Below are 18,749 nucleotides of genomic sequence, written 5' to 3'. Positions count from 1 at the left end.
GCTGAAATCTACCATGTGCATGATACTCTGACTAGTTGGTATACTTTCTCACAAACCACTCATCCTCCTGCCCATCCTGAATTTAAAAATGAGTGGGATTTTATTCCTTCTCAAAAAATTTTAAATGAACTTCTTTCATCTTTCAAATCCGAACAAGACATTGTACGTCTCTTAGCTCTTCAAGAGAGTGAGTCTGGAGCTTGATTACACACATTACCATCTCACATCGACACTCTAATAGATAGTACATCCTTTAAAATCACAATGGCTTTACGCCTTGGTCGTAAACTCTGCCAGCCATACCAATGTATTTGCGGAGGAATTGCTGATATTTATGGCAATCATGCATTCAGCTGTACGAGGAGCAAGGGTCGCATTCCCAGACATACATCACTCAATGATATCATTAAAAGATCTCTGACTTCTTGTGGCATCCCGTCTCTTTTGAAACCACCAGATATTAGTCGTATGGCTGGTAAACAACCTGATGGTCTCACCTTAATCCCATGATCTAGAGGAAAATCTTTAATTTAGAACTCCACTTGCGTTGACACTCTAGCTCCATCTCACTTGCCGAATACCTCCAGACGCACAGCATCTGTTGCTGAATTAGCCGTGAACGAAAAAGTCAATAAATATGCACATCTTTAAGACAATTATATCTTTATCTCCTTTTCTGTGGAGACCTTAGGTCCTTGCAGTCATGACGCTAAAATTTTGGTATCTCAAATCGGCCAAATTTCGATCTCCATTGCTGGTGATCGCCATTGCATTAATTATTTACGTCAGCACTTAAGTATAGCTATTCAACGCGGAAATGCAATGCGCATTTTAGGTACTCTTCCCGAATCCAGCTCTTTGGACGAACTTTTCCTTCTTTAAAATTTATTAGGTATTCTGTGTGCGTAAGTTTATTTATATAAAAATCCTATGTCTGTCGTAAACTGGTCTGGTTCAGTAAAATGCTTATTTTATTAAGTGAGCCATTCAGAAAATAAAAGGGATAAAGGTATTTTATACACGTGAAATTGTACAAATATGTGTTGTATTAATTCCCTAGTTTTGTTACAGTACCCTTTTATTTCATTATTACTATATTATTTCAATGTACCGAAGTACATATGATATTTCCATGCAGATATTCTGCGTCATCATACGATGAAAGAGTAATGGAACGGAGAAAAATTCTCTCCGGCGCCGGGATTTGAACCCGGGTTTTCAGCTCTACGTGCTGATGCTTTATCCACTAAGCCACACCGGATACAACCCCGACGCCGAACAGAATCGTCTCTGATTGAGTTCCAACTCTTGGGTTCCCTCTATTGGCCGCCCTTTGCACTACGTCATAGATGTCTATGAACATAGGACCGAAGTCCACACATGTGCTCAGGTGCACTCGTTATGAGTGACTAGTTGGCCGGGATCCGACGGAATAAGCGCCGTCTTAAATCACTTCGTGATTTACGCATATCATATATTATTTCAATGTACCGAAGTACATATGATATTTCCATGCAGATATTCTGCGTCATCATACGATGAAAGAGTAATGGAACGGAGAAAAATTCTCTCCGGCGCCGGGATTTGAACCCGGGTTTTCAGCTCTACATGCTGATGCTTTATCCACTAAGCCACACCGGATACAACCCTGACGCCGAACAGAATCGTCTCTGATTGAGTTCCAACTCTTGGGTTCCTGTTACTGTTATTTCAGATTAATGTGTTCTAACTGAATACAGTCCTCTCTGTAGATTGAAAACTCAAAAAAGTTTCATATCCAGTGTTCAAGAATTAAAACAGAAAATCAATATCCCGAATTTAAAAGAAAACCTACAAATTAAACCAAACCCTTTAACTCTATTAAATATGGAATATAATCTAAATTTAACAGAAGAAATACTGAAATCAGAAGTAAACACTGAAATACTAAAACAATTGTCTTTAGAGACAATTAATATTAGATACCCTCCACAAAACTGGCTTCATTTATACACTGACGGATCCTTGATCTCCAGAGAACAAGGTGCAGGTGCAGGTGTTACGTGCTGTCTCTTCTCACTTTATAGATCTCTTGGGTATGGAACAACAAGTTTTGATGGAGAAATCATTGCAATAAGTGAAAGTCTCAGGAATCTTCAATGCCACATCAGTAAATTTAAAAATGCAGTTATATTGTCAGACTCCAAAGCAGCTATTCTGTCAATAGTCTCTAAACACACACCTTCATCTCAAACAGCAGAAATAACTAAAATGCTCTCTCAATTAATATCACTCAATAAAAGAATTGTATTCCAATGGATACCATACCACTGTGGGAATCCTGGGAAACGAGAATGCGGATGCTTTAGCAAAGAAGGGCAGCACTTCTACTTACAGACCTGTTACTAAATCTACATATTACTCTGTGAAAAGATTTATTAAATCTACATACTTAGACTTCAACAAACAAAATTTGATAACACAATCCCATGGGAAAAAATGGAACTCTCTGCATCAAAATCCACAGTTAATTCCCGATTTACCACGAAAATCGTCTGTAGCTGCATTTAGATTGGCAACGGGCCATGATTGTTTGGTCAAACACCTGCATAGAATTGGAATATATCAGTCCCCTAACTGTCCATTGTGCAACTCAAACCAAGAAATGGATTCGGAACACCTCAAAATCTGTGCTTCAGTGGCTGGTCATGATAATATCTTTGAAAAATATTGGAGTGCAAGAGGTCAAATGACTTTATTGTCAAACGCCTGGCATTAGAAAACAACAACAAACAACAACAACAACATATTCATGTTCCCTACCAGCTATGATTCACTATCAGAGATTTAATTAAGTCCATTGTTGTATGTTATTAGTATTATTACCAACGATTAATACAATGTTATGATTAACATGTTCACAATTTGCATTAATTATTATCATATTTCAAAGACCTAAGATACTTTATGTTGCGGATTGCATCATTGCATTGGTGCTAAAGAACAAGGTGCATGTAGAGTATTACAGAAATGGTACCGGTAACGGACATTTTTCCCGAAAAGATGTCCATATAAATGTTCCACATTAAAATTTTTTGAGAGAAACCTTTTCCTTAATTAAATTACTAGACTAGATGGCAGTTCGGAAGGCAGTCGGCTGCTATATGCGCCGTAGCATTTCTGGCATGTGACATCATAAGCTTGTACAGCAGAACCAATTGGAATCAGTCTGTAACAAGTACTTCCCAAGTTCGTTTGTTCACGTGTGAGTGTTTCAATTCAATTATTTATAGTCAAGTGTTAAAAGTAGTGTACGAAAGATTCAACATGGATTATCAAGATAATGAATAAGTAAAACTAACATTTACTGTGTGTGTGTGTAAGATAAATAAATGAAAGAAGAGACTGTAAAAAAAACAAGTATCACACAGGTATTGTTTAAGGTGTATAATTATTTTAAAAACATTGACGAACACAACGCTGCCAGTCATCTTGATACTGACTGCAACGTTGCCAACATGCAAGAAACGACTGCAGAAGCATGTGTTGTGGGATTGAGAACCGTGCAAAGAATATTACTATTAGTGAATTAAACAGGGTTTGTTTGGTGTTATGCTTGCAGTAATCAACGGCTAAGGTCATTATTGTCTTTTGATAATTTGCTATTTGCATCGCACGTGCTCGTGAAGTACGATGTGGCAATGTTGTACACTGCCTTGCCCTCTCTATTTGTCTCTCTCAATGCAAACGCTAGCAGAGTACCGCCTTCCAAATTGCCGTCGACTCTAGGCTTGTATGATAATACATTCTAAGTCTCTTTGCTAGCCTACTTTTACGGACTTTTTCCAGTAAACCCACGGTATTTAGATGCATTATTAATTAAATGACATTGACAACCTATACGTATTAAATTTGTTTGGTGTTCTTTCAAAGCAGGTGCACACTTTTAATTTACTGCAGCATTATCTGCACAAAAAGATGCGTCTTGTTTACACTTCCATTCAGATGCACGTACGCCTCATCAGAGGCCCAGGTGTTATGCAATATTCCGTCACCTTATGCAAACACCCAAGTGGCAAATTGGACTCCTTCGTTGTTTGTCATTCACTTGCACTTTGTGAGCCACTGTGATTTTGTAGAGGAAGAGGTGCAGATCTTTTTAAAGTATACTCTGAAGACTATTGCGACAGATCCCCAACTGCCTGGAAAGAGTTCTGGTTGAAATGTTAAATGTTATGTTTTATTTAACGACGCTCGCAACTGCAGAAATTATATCAGCATTGCCGGATGTGCCGGAATTTTGTCCCGCAGGAGTTCTTTTACATGCCAGTAAATCTACTGACATGAGCCTGTCGTATTTAAGCACACTTAAATGCCATCGACTTGGCCCGGGATCGAACCCGCAATCTTGGGCATAGAAGGTCAGGGCTATACCAACTCGCCAACCAGGTCGACGAGTTCTGGTTGATTTACTGGGACTCCAGGTCTTTGCCACTATCACAGCTTCAATATTCTCGAGTGTCCGAACTGTGGAAGCATGTGGTCGCTTTGGCTCCAACAAGGTGCTATTTGTTTGAAATGTTTGGAACAGTCTTCTCACTGTTTGTCTGCAAGGGGCCCACCTCGTCCAAAAATGGGCACAAAAACGTTACTGTGTTAACACCACACTCTTTGTTTTTGCGAAAAGTAAAATCTGTTTTCGTTTTCTGCTCCAATGTCAATCTTCCCTTTTCCGCCATCTTGGAAACAATAACACAACGGGCAGCACTATACCACAAAGACTATTGTTGACATCTGTTGTATCAGACAAGAATCCGGCCTTCTCTCTTCAAAGTGTGGATTCTTTTGCCTGAAAAGAAAACTTTTATTAATGATTCTCAATGGATGACATTTCGTTGGCCACACTGTAGCTCATGTTGTATGTAATAAAAAAGCGTAATACCATATCAGTGGAAAGTTCATAGTTTTCTCAGAAAACAAATGTTTTCCCAAATGTTTAACACCCTCTTATTCGGTACTTATTGCGAATAGGATCGTGAATTTTGTCCATATCATAGCAAATCTAATAATCATTTATTCCTATGACATATTTCAGTAGTGTGGACGGTTTTCGTGTAAATTTAATTTAAAAACCACTAATTTCAAGCCACTGAACGATGCAACCAGATTGCACAGACGGAGGCGCGAGGTAGTTCACTTACGAGATAGACCTGATTTCATTGACCTCTTCCATCTGTACTACGAGAAGAAAGAGAACTGTGTTACTAGCGATGTTGCCAGACTGCTGAAACTTCCAACTTAATTTTATAATTAACCGTGCATTTAATCTAAGATGACCGTATTCCTCAGAGTCGAAGCCGGAACCAAATGGGTAACTACCACAGGAACCCTCTCTCAGTAATTTTGCCAATCAGATAACAAATGTTATTCTACACGTGGCCATAACTGCTTCTTACTTCCTCTATATTTCTGCACTTACAGGGACATCAACTTATGAGTCATGACACGAATAATCTTAGATTTTAAAACTCATTCAACAATGTCATATTATATTATTAAATGCAAGAGTGGCATATCTAGCATGCTAGGAATTTTACTATTGTCTAATTTTTGTAATTGGGTTTACTTGATGAAATGCGGAAGATATATTTACATCAGATGTCGTTTTTTATTACGTCCATTTATAAATGTATAGTTTAGACATTTCTTGCGAATTGTTAACAATAATTATAATTTGGTGGTCAGATAGTTTTCTTGAAGTCGAAACGAGCCACAAATCTTATTTCATGAAGAAGAAGATGAATTATAATTTATGCCCTACATAGTGCAATCCACAATGCTCAATAGCAATTGTACACTATATTAAACGAAATTTTTTTTTTAACCCAGGAATTAATCCAAAGCTAACATCCTAACTCTTCTTATACTCATAACTATTCACTAGTGTTGAAAGTTAAACAATTGCATTTACAATCTCAAATCATCGGTAATTTCATTTTACTTGGGAAAACCGGAACTGTCCCAGCCAAATCCGGACATCCGTCACTTTATTTAATCACAAAACGTAATATAGGTTTTCTATTAAATTAAGTGTACCTTATCGTCCCTTTCAGTCTGCAGGATTATTTTACTTTCATCCTATATATCTTTGTTTTAAGATTGAGTATTGTTAACATTGCATGCTTCTTTAGATTCTAGGTACACCAACAGAAGAAACGTGGCCTGGTGTGACACATCTACCAGGTTATAAATCTCATAAACTTGGTTTCTACAGAGGACAGAAACTAGGATTGTCGTTTCCCAGACTTTATGATGTCATGGAGGGAGAAAGTATGGCATCAGCATTACTCCAAGTAAGTATTGACGATATATAAAACAAATTAATGATTCTTATAAGTTTAAAAGAAGTAAGGAAGAACTAAAACTTAATTTGTTTGTCTTCCGAAAGCCTTTACAGTACGAATAAAATATTCATGACATCTAATTTCTGTTTCGACTAGTTTCCGCATAGTGGTTCGTAAGTAAACCATATCAAGGATTTAGATTTGCTTTTAATTAGAACTGCAGCATTACAATTTTAATATCAGCAGAATACTTGCTTAAAGAAGCTTTGGTGTACATCAACTTCACTCTAACTGCAGCACTGTTTAGAGAAGGCTAAGGACGAGGTAAGAATATGCAGTATAGTTCTACTTTCTTAAAACATGGCAATTGAAAGCAAAATTATTAACTGATCATTGAAGTAGACACTAAAGTAGACAGTTAGGCAGTAGCAGCTCACAGTAAAAAGAGTAGGTGAAGTGCTGTTCATATACACAAATAATAATAATAATAATAGTAATAATAATAACCACATGATACACAGTATGTATGCCGCAGAAGTAATGGAACTATTACTCTGCCTGTATTCTGGAAATAGTGAAATTTTCAGCGCGTCAGATGACATAGGGTTGTATAACAAGTAAAGGCATTGTGGAACTAGAATTTATTAGTGGTATAGTGAATACTGAGCGACACATTCAAATGTTGAAAGACTTGCACCATGTCTCTGCCGCCTGAAGTTAAGGGCTGCCGAACTTTAATTTCCTTTAAATGTAAATTAGAAAAATATCTTATGATGAGTTGCCAGACCTAATGTGTTGCAAATATTTTATGGAATGTGTTCAACTGTATTTATTTATTTTTTTTCTTATTTTTATTGTCTAAATCGTGTTTATTTATCACTTAACGCCAATATGTATCCCACTGTGTTGTTTTTTTTATTATTAATCTATTTTTTGTATACATTTTATCGTCGGTTTCTGGTTTAATTATGTAAATCCTACTTAATTGTAATCTAATACTAATATGTATACTAATGTGTTTATTTTTATTTTTACTGTGTACGTTTTTTATTGATTTATCGGCTTCTGTTTTTATGTGATTCGTATTTGATTCTAACAACATTAATATGTATTCCGCTGTGTTTATTTTTGTTTTATGAGGTAAATTTTATGTAACTACCTCTTTTGATCTCATTATGTACCTAAATTGTATCAGTACTATATGTAATTACTTAATTCCGATCCAGTTTTATGTTCAACTGTATAAGCAAGTTTTAATCCTGGTTGAGTGTAAGAGAAGGCCTTACAGCCTTTTATTATTATTATTATTATTATTATTATTATTATTATTATTATTATTATTATTATTATTATTATTATTATGTCACAAAGATAAATGTATAAGTATGCCATTGATTACTTTTTCAATTCAAGTCTCTAGGAATCACACATTACACTGTTAAAATGGCCTGGAAATAGTCGGAAATAAACCCAAAGGAGAAACGTTACAAAATTACTGGAGTCAAAAAAGAAGGAAAGAAGCCTACTAACAAAAAGATATTGCAAGAACTACTGTAATAAAGTGCGTGTAGTACGATGAACTTAAAACTAATATATGAAAAATCTCGTACTAAATTCATGCCTATTGGATGCAAAGCAGTTACTGTACCAATTGACTGGGAGACCACAAAATATTTTGAAGTTCAAAGTACATGTATGTGTATGATTTTAGAGCAGCCCTGAATGGTAATATCTCGATTGAGTTACTAGCAAGTGCTTCTATCTTCTTACTCCACTGCACAACAGCTTGAACCGATAAGAATACAGAAACGTAGCCAGTTAGTGATCTGTGGTGGAGTTCATTTTCGAGGGTTATCATGGACAATCGTCCCCAATACCATTTCTGCAAGGAATGGAAGCTTGACTACTTTTGCTTGCAAAAAGGCCACTTTGGTGCTAGATGTCTAATTTTTCAATATAAGGAGGCATTTTCGGCTGCATCAACATATTCTTATGTAAATAATATATAAATATGCTGCACGCATTATAAAATTACGAAGTTCATTGTGTCTCAGACAATGACAGCAATCACCATAGGCTATTGATATTATATGAAAAGAATGAAGCTGAAATAATAGATCCGACCATCTGCTTTGAATTTTCTAATACACAACCAGAGGAAGTTAATGCTGAAAAACATGTCTACGAATGAATCACACCTTATTTCAGGGATGAATACAATATTAATGAAATTTCTGTTATTGGTCTCCTTTTTTGTGCTAGAGGTACCATAACAAAATTTTTCGTTCAATAGTGAGGAAAATATGAACTTGAGAAATCTCTCGAGACAGAATAATCAAATATTCTGTGGCGATACTAAGAAATCATTTGTATTGTACTGTTGTCACGCCAGGAGAAGGCGGCTGAAGTACTTAGACGGGGCGGAGGGGAAACAGTCGCACATGCGCACCGCGCTGTTCACTGCAATATTCCTGTTTCACAAACATCTACTGCACGTGTCTATGAGTCTTTGCGACTTTGTGAAAATAATAGTGGGGTTTTTACTATAGTGTTTTATTAGTTTCAACAAGACAATTGTTTTCCGTATACCACAATTCTTGTATTGATTTAGTTATCCTTTGCTTTTCGTGTTAATAGTGTTGATAATAATATAGTTAATAGAATTTATGTTATTGCATACTGTTATTTAGGTTTATAGCAGTTTTTTGTTTATTGTAAATATGTCGACAAAGAGGAAACAAGGATTGACAATCAATAGCGAAGAAAGGAATATTATTAGAAGTGCAAAATAATTCTGTGATAAAGAAAAAGAACAACAGTGCCTTTGCATTCCTCTTACGAAACCTACAGCAAAGGTAGAAAAGTACTCTAATCTATCCACAAGAACAATACAGCGTATAAGGAATGAAATGAAAGACTGCACAGAAGAAAGTGCGTTGTCGACACCTGAGGGAGAAAAAAAAATGTAAACGTCCAGACTACCGAAACTCAAATATAGATGACTTCGACGGGAGATTGACAAAAAAGATATAATTGAGAATTTTTATTTGAAAAAGAAAGAGGGCCACCGTCGTAGCTGAGGAGGTAGCGTGTTTGCCTGCTGATCTCCAGTTGTGCTCGGGAGTGAGCTCGATTCCCGTTTGCGCTGACTACCTGGTTGGGTTTTTTCCGAGGTTTTCCCAAGCGGTAGGCGAATGTCAGGTAATCTATGGCGAATTCTTGGTTTCATTTCGCCAAATACTATCTCGCCATCATCAATTCAATCGACACTGAAGAAGCTAGTAGTTATTACAATGTCGTTAAATAACAAGTAAAAAAAATAGTTCCAAGCTGCAACAAACGTCTACCCTTTTACAAGAGAATTGATTTGAAATGAAAGACAACATTAAGACGAATACTGAAGAAAAAGGATTTCAGGTGGAAAAATGTGCAGCAAAAAAAATTGAGGAAAACACTGTAAATTAGAATACGTGAAGATATCTACAGCAAATAAGAAAGCTTGGGAAAGTGGAAAAACCGATTTTGTATCTGGACGAAATGCAGATAGATAGGCCTACCAATTTAACGTTTCCCAAGTGCTGGCAGGATAAAAATGTTACGGGAGTTTTGACTACCGTAAATGTGTCCAGAACACTCATTGTTGTCCATCAGGATGGGGGCGGTGGGGCTAATGGCTTTGTTGAGAGATTCGAATTAATATACACAGCTGGAACATAAACAGACGATTATCGTGGACAGATCATACTCCAGAAATTTTGAAAAATGTGATAATGATAGTCATAGCGACAGCACCGAAGATGCGGAATCTTTTATGTCTGACTCCGTTCCCTTGTAGCCAAGTAAGTGGACTGAAGTTTTCAGGTCAGAGTGTAGCGTGAAGTTGCCCCGTCCCGCCTATCTACTCCCCGCGCCAACTCGTAGCGCGAAGACAGTACACACAGTGTTTAATTTTAAGAAAATTAACTGTTTATATTTTCTGTTCAGTGTTTCTCCATTGGAATCAGATGTATAAAATATTAAATAATAATAATAATAATAATAATAATAATAATAATAATAATAATTTATCTTTATCAATATATAATCTGACGTCGAACATTTATGTTAATAATACATTGTGATAGATCATTGTACTTAATTCACTTATTTTATCATTACTTTTTCGTAGCTGAATGCAGATGACAGAATAGGTGCTGAAGAGGCGTTAAGGCATCGCTACTTCTCTCCTCTGCCACATAAACTGTATGAACTACCAGATGGTAAGTTATTATATATCACAAAGCAAAGAGGATATTAGCAAGTAAAATGTTTGTGATTTTTCTGCTTCCTTTATAGTAGACCAAGTCGTGTGTGACAAGTACCCATAACAATACTCATATAATAGTAGATAAGTGCACAAATATATAAAAGATGTTTCGTTGAAACCAGAAGCATTGTTGTGATTCAGAAGCCTTTTCAATCACATTTTTATACACGGTAGGCCTCTTCTAAAAAAAGGCCATCCACAGACTGTTCATTGGAAGAATAAGTACTGTATTGGAACTGAAGCATGTTCGGTCGAAGACTATCTGTTCGCCTAAGAATACCAGTATCGAAGCTGTTAGAGTTGCTATGCAGATGAGGCCTGGCAAGTCTGCAGTACAACTAAGTATCTCCAGACGCTCGGTACAATGTATTCTTAAGAGTGATTTCCATATGATTCCATTCAAAATTATCGTACCGGTAGTGCATAAACTCACAAATTAATACAAACAGCAAAGAGTGGCTTTTGCCCATTGAACGGAGAATAACAAAGCAACACTGAACAAAGATTGGTTTTCTGATGAGGCGCACTTTTCATTTGGACTGTGTGTTTAACAAGTAAAATGTGCGTTTTTGGGCACCTAAAAATCCATCAGTGCTTGATGGAAAAGTTAGTTATACTCCGAGGGTTACAATATGGGCTGCTATCTCAACTCACGATCTGTATGGACCCATTTTCTTTGAGAAGACTAAACAGTGAGCACTACTTGAACATGCTGCGCAATTATTCCATTTCACAGCTTATTGCTGCAGTACACAGTAGTTCATGCAAGTTGGTGCAAAGCCTCACACACTACAAATATTGTGTTGGATTTTTTATACGACAAGAGTAAAACATTACGACAATGTTGGTGGAATAAAATTAATATCATATGTAACTAAATAGAAACTTATAGACCTAGCACTTGAACGTGGTAACTTTTGTTTTGTAGTCAAATATTATATCATTGAGCTACCACACACTTCCGATTACATGCCTTTGCCAATATTCTTTCCACATATATGTGCAGTGAACATTGCTGGCATCTGGGAAATTATTCCTTGTTAAATTCATGTATTTGGAAGTTTCGTGAGTTTTATCATTATCTAAATTGGAAACATATAATGGAAAAACAGGGTCAGGTTCTTCATTCTAACAGTGTGGGAGGGAAAACAACGACATTATGAGCGACAGTATGGTCAGATGATGGTGCTGGCAATTCACTGAAGGCTGAACCAATGTGCACGATGAAGACCATAGTGGTCGACTGTCCCTGGTGACGCAAAAACTGATGGAAAGTGTGCACAAGCAGTTTTGCAGAACTAGTGCTTCACAATTTCGGAAATCTCTGGTCAGTTCCTCCAGATGTCTCGCTCACTGCTGTACGAAATAGTCTCCCGGTGGCTTGGTTTTCGGAAAGTGTGTGCAAGATGGGTGCCAAAGCAATTGACAGATGAACACAAAACGAAACGTCTGGTCGCAGCATTTCCTCCAGCGGTACGCAGAGAAAGATGATGAGTTTCTCGACAATGTTGTAACTGGGGATGAAACATGGGTGTCGCATGCTGCACCAGAAACAAAACAACAATCCATGCATGGCAGCATAGTGGTTCACCTGTGAGGACCAATTTCAGCAGACAATCTCTGTTAAAAAATTATGTGCACTGTGTGCTGGAATCGATGTGTTGTCCTCATGTGCGAGTTTCTACCACGAGGGGAGAATGTTAATGCTGAGCGGTATTGTCAGACATTGCGAAATCTGAAACGTGGAATGCTGACAAGAGGCATTATGTTTCTGCACAACAATGCACGACCTCATACAGCCAATGGCACACGGAATCTGTTGCTTCAGTTTGGACAGGAGATCTTCGACCACCCACCCTACAGCCCTGACCTCGAGCCAAGTGACTTTCATTTCTTCCGTCTCATGAAGTGCTTTCTGGCAGGAAAACGTTTCCGCAATGATGATGAGATACAGACGGCAGTGACTTCATGGCTCCAGACTCCTAAGATACAGGCATACAAGCGTTGGTGCACCGGTATGATAACTGCCTCAATAATGGTGGTGACTATGTTGAGAAGTATCCAGTGAATCTCTGTAAGTAGTGCAATAAATATTCCTTCCTTATTGATGTTTTTGTTTTCTTTATCGGCCATTAGAACTTACTTCCTGGATGAACCTCGTATACATGACACTCAACAATGTATTATTGTTTGTGGATTACACTCTGCAAACATATCAGCCATTAGAATACGTTTAATGTTGCAGAATGGTAGTATTTTATCTACAGGGACCGGATTTTTATGTAATATCAAAGTGTGAAATATGTACATATTTATGTAAGAAAAATAAGCTGAATATGTACCAAAATATGTAAAATCATGAAAATATTTTATATCTATAACTGGCACATATAGGATAGATAAGACTCTCCAGTTGTGATTTCATAGGGCACCCGACTTTTTTACCGCACACTTAACACATTACTATTTTTCCATCTGTAGTGAAAGCTTCGTCCATCGCAATCCATGATTTTATTTTTGTCATTAGGGTTGAAGATACAGGGGTCATTTTAGTTAGTTAAAAGCAGTAGATAAACTCACACTTTATACTGTAAGTACTACAGCTAGAGAACTGAGTGAAATGAATGACATAACAGAACTGCAAGCACTGTTTCGCTTTACTGGACTAGGAGAAAGTAGGAGATGTGGGACACATGCATTTTAGCTGCTCCCTGTAAGAAACAAAGTACCTACAAAAACTTCAAACTATAGGCATTTACAAACTGTTGTTTGAAAAGGACATTCCTGTCTCATTGAGAAGGGTAGGATTATTCCAGCCAAGAACCATACTTTCTAATTGCTCGGAAAATCCCATTTTCGTATAGGTCTACTAAATTTAAAGTAAAGAGGTCAAGCATAACCTGAAAAGCTATTTATTTAAATCTTTCAACATCTCTCCAGTTTGTTCCTTTATTCCAGCTTCTTTTCAAAAGTCGATTACTTTATTGTGGCTCATGTCAGACTTGACACGGGTTTTCCCTGGAAGGATTAAGAAGAGGGTGGGTAAGGTTGTAAATTGCATGGGAACGGCTTATTAAGACGTGTGCAGAACAATTATTATAGTTCGAGACAAATCATGTCGTCCTCGTCCCACTCCATTGCATGATGGCAACGCTACTTTCTGAGTGATTTTTACAATACAAGGTAGTTGTATGGGAAAGGTTGCCTTTTATTCACTCATATTTACAGTTGGGCAGTATGGGGTGAGTGCCTCTATTACTTTCTGAAACTAGGGACGTTATGTTTCGTCCCGAAATATATCCTTTCTTGTGTAGGTAAAAAAGCATTTTAAATCTGTGTATTTCAAATTGTAAACTTCCCCAGCAGAAGTTCCCCCTCCCCCTTTTAGAAAAGTAAAAATGAATAAAACCCCTAAATATGTAGATTTATGTAATACCAAGCCATAATATGTAATGTGGGGTAAATATGTAAAAATATGTAGTATCAAATTTTAATATATTAATGGTAATTACACGATTCGCAAAGATTTGTTATTTATATACGGTTAGGTTGAAAGGAATATAATATGTAATTACATAAAAATCCGGTCCCTATTTATCTACATATGTAACACAAGTCAACTTTTTTTTCAGAGACTTCAATCTTCAGTGTCGAAGGCGTATACTTGTACCCAGAAGGTCGGCCATGTGCTGTCAAGACTTGAAAATTCCCAGTAAGGCTAGGATATTTACTACAACTCTGCAGAAGCAAGATCCTGCAACTGTTGGGTGATTAGCATCGAGCACCGTGTGTGACTGGCAATGTTCACCATAATGGAAAATAGCAGCTCAGGGACGATTATTACAATTTTACCACTGGGACTGGGGCATTTTGATGGGGGAAAAATCTTGTGTTTATTTTGATCGATAATTGCCACCGCCACTCATGAACCAAACTCGCTTTTTCTCACGCTAAAACTTATCATGACATGAAACAGACATTCTTGTTAAAGTCTTTATTTATTGATGAAGGGGAGACGGTGCACAATATGATGTGCAGTAGAGGAAAACCAAAGTATTATGTATTTTGGAATGTTTTATGCGAAGTACGACATTGAACCATACATACAAGTAACAAATTGACAATTCTGAGTTGTTCGAAAACTGCTGAGTGCTACCTGAATTTTCTTTCAGGTGACAGTGTGCTATGAAATATCAAAGTGAGGTGATGAAAGTGGACGCAAGACTAGCGTTGAAGTAGGAGAAAGGTTCAAAACACTTAAAGATTAGTTGAGATAATAATAATTTTAACCAAAAAGTAATATTTAGCGGTGCATTAGGAAATCAAATTTAAATCATGGCTTTCATCGAGAGGGAAAGAAAAATATTCTTTTGCCATCATAAACTCTGCACTGCTCTACATATTCATTCCTTCCAGAGTGCTCAATTAATTAGTCACAGTTAAAGCTGCATTAGTGAGCTGACTGATTTGTTTCATAATATTAGCCATGTTGTTATGCTAAGATTCTCTCTCTTGCTCTCTTCAATATCGATTTTATTGCGTTGTACCTTTCAGTTTATACAGGGCAGTACATTAGATTATTATTTTTATTTAATTTGTTTTGCTGTAGATTACTCTCGAGCTGTTAAAATACTTTTTGCTTGCAAGGAAACTGGCCATTGCATGGACAGATGTAATTTCCACACACTTGCAGTGGTTAAGTCCAGAGGTACATAACCTTTGACGTTAAGTTGTCAGGTACTGTAGAGTAAAGGGGCCAATAACTGGATTTTAATATAATTCTGTGTAGTAAGAAGGAACATATTGATTTAAAAATCAGTTATTCAGCAGGTATTAGGTTCGTCTCTCATTGTATATTCTACCATACAATAAATATTTTTGTTGCTTCATGCGCATCTTCTTCACCTTGATGATTGCACATTGATATAGGCCATTATTGTTGCTGAATTACGTTGTTTGGTAGCAGTAGGGGTGACCATACCATACATATTTTTGTATACTAAAACAGAGACATTGCTTAGCTACTGACTTCATGCAAAAGTTCATCATGACTTAGGAGGAATAGAAGTATTTCATGCTGCAGGATTTTTAGCCATGAAAACTGCTTCCATATGTAATTTGACTCTGAAGTTTTTAAAGCAGTGGTTCCCAATTATTACTTTAAAACTAATAAAATCCCATTTCAGAGATATATTGTACCGGTAGTTTTACTGTGATTACTTCCTTTTTTTTTATTGTTATTATTATTTAGATTTAAAAAATGGTCTTCCAGTAACATGAAACGATTTGTCTTCTGAATAATTTATCAAAGGAAATTAATTCCTATTTTTCATTACTTGTGCGAATTTTTGCTTCCTCACACAGTGTAAAGAGAAAGTACGAAGATGTTGCAAAAAGGAAAAGTTCTTCATTTCCCTGACAGTCTTTCTCGGTAACATTCATTATACGGTACCAAAAAAATTGTTTTTGGCATGCCATTTTTTCTCTTTCTCTGTTTGTCTGTCTGTTTGTCCATTCGTCTGTCCATTTGTCTGTTATTAAACAGCCTTTTATCAAAACAGTTTGATAGAGTTTGTTCATATTTAATACTCGTAAATAAGTTCATTCACAGTTATTCCAAAACTATTACTAGCATATGTGGGTGGAGTCTATAAACAAAACTGACAAAGAAAGGTACCCCTCTAAGTCGGGCGTGATTTTCCTTTACACTATAAACATTGTTAAATGGTACAGTATAGAACATAAATAGGCTATTTAGTTCAGAGTAGTAATTATTAATGCAGAAATATACCTCAGATTTACAATTTCTTGAGACCGAAGTTTAGAATATGAAATGGTGCACATAAAGAACTAATGATAAAATTGATGTAGCGTTTTATGTTTGGGAGATAATCAAGAATTCACAGAAACGCATGGTTGGTCTTCAATTACAGGAGCCATCATCTACCATACAGGTGCCTAGTACATCAAACATGTCTCATCCAACATTCAAGTAGTTAGTTTCGTATAGATTTCTGTTAATTTGATTGCATAGTTAAAACACAAAAGTGCTTGCGTTTGTTATATCGAGGAGAAAGCAAATGGAAAGTATAAAAAAACTGTAGAAAATATATTTCGACTGTAGTGCTTAGTTAGTTTTGAAATAATTATAGAATTCTTATGACTTTTCAAACAAAAATAATAAAAAATAATAGGTGATTGCGGACAGTTCCGTTGACTTCCCTTCGTGTATTATAATATGTTTTATCACTTATAGCAGACACTGTATAATGAGAAAATATTAGCAAGGTACAGTACATAGATAGTTGTCTATTTGTCTGCTAAATTTATTGTAATAGTTTACGTATCAGAAATTGAAAATTACTTTTACATCATCATTCGCAATATTCTGTGCATCTACGAACATAAAAGAAATGAGCAATTACCGGTATTTTATAAGTTATCACAAGAACAGTGATATCTAAACCACACTATTATTGGAACAACAAGAAAACTGATCTTTTTTCTTCACGTTTTCATTTGCTTACAGCTATCTTTGTCATAATTTCGTGTTTTTTAATCATTGTTAATACAGATAGACTCTTACATTAATTTTATTGAAAGTAAATTATACGAGGATAAGTCAATAAGTATCTGCAGTCTCTTTTTATATATATATTTTTTATATAATTTATTACAACAATAGAAAACTTCCAATTACTGGTACCTCATTTTTTAACATAGTCCCCTTGCTTCTCATCCTTGCACATGTTGGTGAATCAATGGCTTCTTAAGATATCTTTAAGTGGACCCAAAAGATGAAAATCTGACGAAGCGCGATCGGGACCATGTGCAGGATGCTCTAACACCTCGAAACCCAGTTTCTCAATAGTTTGAGCAGTGTGGATGGCAATATGTGGGAGCGCACTGTCATGCAACAAAAGAACTCCTTCGGACAATAGGGACAATAGACATCAGCATTTGGTTCGAACTGCAGGCTTCAGCTCGTTGCTCACCATCTCACTGTAATGTGCACTGTTTATGTTGAGTTCTTCTCCAAGTAATGTTGCAGTATTGGCCCTTGTGAGTCCCAGAAAAGTATGAGCATCACTTTTTCTGTAGAGGGTTGACTCTTGAATTTCTTTTTGACTGGAGATTCGGGGTGTTTCTATTCCATGCTCTGATGTTTGCTTTCAGGTTCAAAGTGATGGATCCACGTTTCATCTCCAGTGATTATTCATTTCAAAAAAGCTTCATCTTCATCTTCATTAGCATGCCAGTAAGCTTTGGCAGACGGACACACACTTGTTGTTGTTGTTGTTTTCTAATGCCAGGCGTTTGACAATAAAGTCATTTGACCTCTTGCACTCCAATATTTTTCGAAGATATCATGGTCAGCCACTGAAGCACAGATTTTGAGGTATTCCGAATCCATTTCTTGGTTTTAGTTGCACAATGGGCAGTTAGGGGACTGATATATTCCAATTCTATGCAGGTGTTTGGCCAAACAATCATGGCCTGTTGCCAATCTAAATGCAGCTACGGACGATTTTCGTGGTACATCGGGAATTAACTGTGGATTATGATACAGAGAGTTCCATTTTTTACCTTGAGATTGTGTTATCAAATTTTGTTTGTTGAAGTTTAAGTATGTAGATTTAATAAATCTTGGACACACAATTGTGCTTGTGCTCTTGAGTGGGCTGTTTTGGGACTCACCTTGCACAGATTTTATGAAAGCCAATCCTATTATGAATGATGTCATATGCACAACCACGACTAATTTGTATATGGTTTGTCACTTCACCAATAGTCACTCTTGTCACTCTTAGGTTCGTCTGAATCATGGCACAGGCTTGCTCAATGTTGGCATCACTAGTGAATGTGGATGAACGTCCTGCTCTTTCCTTGTCCTTCACGCTTGTCCAACCATTTTTGAACTTTTAAATCCATGGTAAAACATTGTCCCCATATTGTGCTGAAAGTCTTCGATGGATTACAGCTCCTGGTACACCTTCAGACGTCAAAAACGGATCACTGTACGCTGTTCTTCTTTGGTGCAAACAGAAAGAGGTCCAGCCATGTTTACTGTGCAGGAGCGCAACACTAATTGGAGAGATAACATTCAAACGTTCCACAGG

At 36.6% G+C, this 18,749-nt stretch overlaps 1 protein-coding gene and 1 non-coding gene across 4 annotated transcripts in view; one reads left to right on the top strand and one right to left on the bottom strand.

Moving 5' to 3' along the window:
- The window catches only part of Eip63E (cyclin dependent kinase Eip63E), a 1,061,463-nt gene extending 1,044,186 nt beyond the window's left edge, over window positions 1–17,277 (top strand). For all 3 annotated transcript variants that reach the window (XM_069841421.1, XM_069841419.1, XM_069841420.1), the window contains 3 exons: window positions 6,171–6,332; window positions 10,492–10,582; window positions 14,262–17,277. In XM_069841421.1, the coding sequence (XP_069697522.1) occupies window positions 6,171–6,332; window positions 10,492–10,582; window positions 14,262–14,332 (324 nt within the window). In that variant the 3' untranslated portion in view covers window positions 14,333–17,277. The remainder of the gene's footprint in view (window positions 1–6,170; window positions 6,333–10,491; window positions 10,583–14,261) is intronic.
- TRNAY-GUA (transfer RNA tyrosine (anticodon GUA)) lies at window positions 1,570–1,641 on the bottom strand. Its single transcript has one exon. It is a non-coding gene; the product is annotated as a tRNA-Tyr (tRNA).
- Window positions 17,278–18,749: the final 1,472 nt, after the last annotated feature.

This window comes from Periplaneta americana, chromosome 12, assembly GCF_040183065.1.
Source record: "Periplaneta americana isolate PAMFEO1 chromosome 12, P.americana_PAMFEO1_priV1, whole genome shotgun sequence".
Classification (NCBI taxonomy): Eukaryota; Metazoa; Arthropoda; class Insecta; order Blattodea; family Blattidae; genus Periplaneta; species Periplaneta americana.
This window is presented reverse-complemented; position numbering and strand designations above follow the sequence as displayed.